General features: G+C 29.6%; 1 protein-coding gene across 1 annotated transcript in view; it reads left to right on the top strand.

Annotated features, from left to right (window-relative positions):
* Positions 1-2,500, top strand: part of LOC119582725 (protein ARV1-like) — a gene marked incomplete at its 3' end in the record, with an annotated part of 22,169 nt that overhangs the window by 18,929 nt on the left and 740 nt on the right. The window contains 1 exon segment of the mRNA XM_037931154.1: positions 2,145-2,264. Coding sequence (XP_037787082.1) covers positions 2,145-2,264 — 120 coding nt within the window.

Genomic DNA, 2,500 nt, shown 5'->3' with positions numbered 1-2,500 from the left:
GATATATATATAAATATATATGTATATTTATTTACATATATATATAATGTATATATGTGTGTACATATATATATATAAATATATGTACACATGTACATATATAATTTTGTATACTATATGTAATATTTACAATATATTTACAATATATATATTATGTATATAATATATATATATATAATATATATATTTATATATATATATATATATATTTATATATATATATATTATTTATATATATATATTATTTATATTATATATATTATATATATATATATATATATATTATATATTATATATATATTATTTATATATATATATATTTATATAATATTATATATTATTTTATATATATATATATATATATATATATATATATATATATATATATGTATGTATGTGTATATATTTTATATTTATAAATATTGTATTTTATATATAATTATATATATTGTATATGTATGTAAACATAATATATACATGTTTGTATATATAAGAGATATACATAATATATATACATATTATATTATATATATAAATATATATGTATTATATTATATATAATATATATATCTGCATACATTTACATAATATATATAATATATTTACATATATATAATGTAATATATATAAGTGTGTATATATAGGAGATATACATAATATATATATTATATTTTATATATTAATATATTTTATATGTTATCATCATCCTCATCAAGGGGCTAACGCCAACAGGGGTGCATGGCCATTTCTACCCTTTGCTTCTAGCCACAAGGGTCTAGGCAGACTCTTGGCCCATTTCTAACTCCTCGCAACACATAACATCGAGCTGCCCAAGCCATAACCTCATAGGTCGTCCTATGGGCCTCCTCCACCCAGGATTGTTTCGCAAATAGACAACCTGATGGTCAGGCTCATACGTGTATGTATATGTATAATATGTATATTACATATTTTATGTCTGTTACATATATATATATTATATATATCATATATTTTATTATATGTATTCTATATTTTATATATATATTATATATTATATATATAATGTAATTTATATATATTATATATATTATATATAATGTATTTTATATTTATTATATATATTTTATATTATATACATCTTATATTTTATATATATATTATATATTAAGTATTATACATGAAATGTATATATTTACACACACACACACACACACACACACACACACACACACGTGCACACACGCGCACACACACACACGCACACATGTACGCACACGCACGCACGCACATCCACATGCACACACACACACACACACACACACACACACACACACACACACACACACACACACACACACACACACACACACACACACACACACACACACACACACACACACACACACACATACACACATACACACACATATGCACATACACACACAGAAGCACTTATATATGTATGCATATTTTTTCCCCTTATACTTTGTTTAGTATAGATTTTGTTTTAACATCTTTATTTTTGCTCTTTTGCATGAGATTGAAATTAAACAAAAAAAAGACTGGCATTCCTTTAGTTGTTTCTTCAAGTGTGTTGGAGTCTCTCCTTGATGCCTTTTGTAACAAGTCCCTTCGCCAGATCATGGGGTACAGTAGGCAGGACCACGTGTCCAACCGGCGGTTACACCCTGAGACTGGCATGGGACCTGTTACTTGCATAATCCGGGATTGCCAACTCAGGCTATATGGGCACCTAGATTGCCTCCCTGTGGATGACTCTGCCCATCAGGTTCTCTCTTTGTGAGACAATCCTGGGTGGAGGAGGCCTGTGTGATGACCCAGGATGTCATGGCTTGGGCAGCTCGACGAGACCTGTCGTGAGGAATTAGAGATGGGCCGTGGGCCTGCCAGGAGACTTGCCTCGAGGGATCCCCGTGGCTGGAAGCGAAGGGTGGATGTGGCCATGTGCCCCATTCGGCGTTAGCCCCTTGATGATGATGATGATGAAAATTGAAAACTAACATGAAAAATATCACCTGCTGGAAAAAAGCATTAGCCTGATTTATGCCTCATTTTCATGAGTCAAAAATAATCTTTCAAATTTAGATACCTAAATAACCTACTCTTAGAATTAATGCTATATATATGTTTTGTTATTTCAGCCATCTTGTGGGGCATTAGTAGACAGATATGTGGAATGTGAGAGGAGCATTATATTTATGGACATGATACTACAAGATATTACAGTTTATAGACATATCCTCTACAATGCAGACAATTTTGTAAGTTTCCTTTTCTAAGAATGAGTATAAATTAATTATAATTAATACATAGAATAGATATTTTACATTTCATCGTAAAGTATAGTTGAGGCTAAGTTATAGGAGCCTTATTTGTCTTGAAATTTATATGGCTGTTTTAGCTAAAACATATTGTGTATATATAAAGTAAAGTTAATGCGATGCTGGTTTGGATAGCATGTACAGACGTACCATGCCCACCGTGAGTTTAGTTTCTT

This window comes from Penaeus monodon, chromosome 16, assembly GCF_015228065.2.
Source record: "Penaeus monodon isolate SGIC_2016 chromosome 16, NSTDA_Pmon_1, whole genome shotgun sequence".
Lineage (NCBI taxonomy): Eukaryota > Metazoa > Arthropoda > Malacostraca > Decapoda > Penaeidae > Penaeus > Penaeus monodon.
This window is presented reverse-complemented; position numbering and strand designations above follow the sequence as displayed.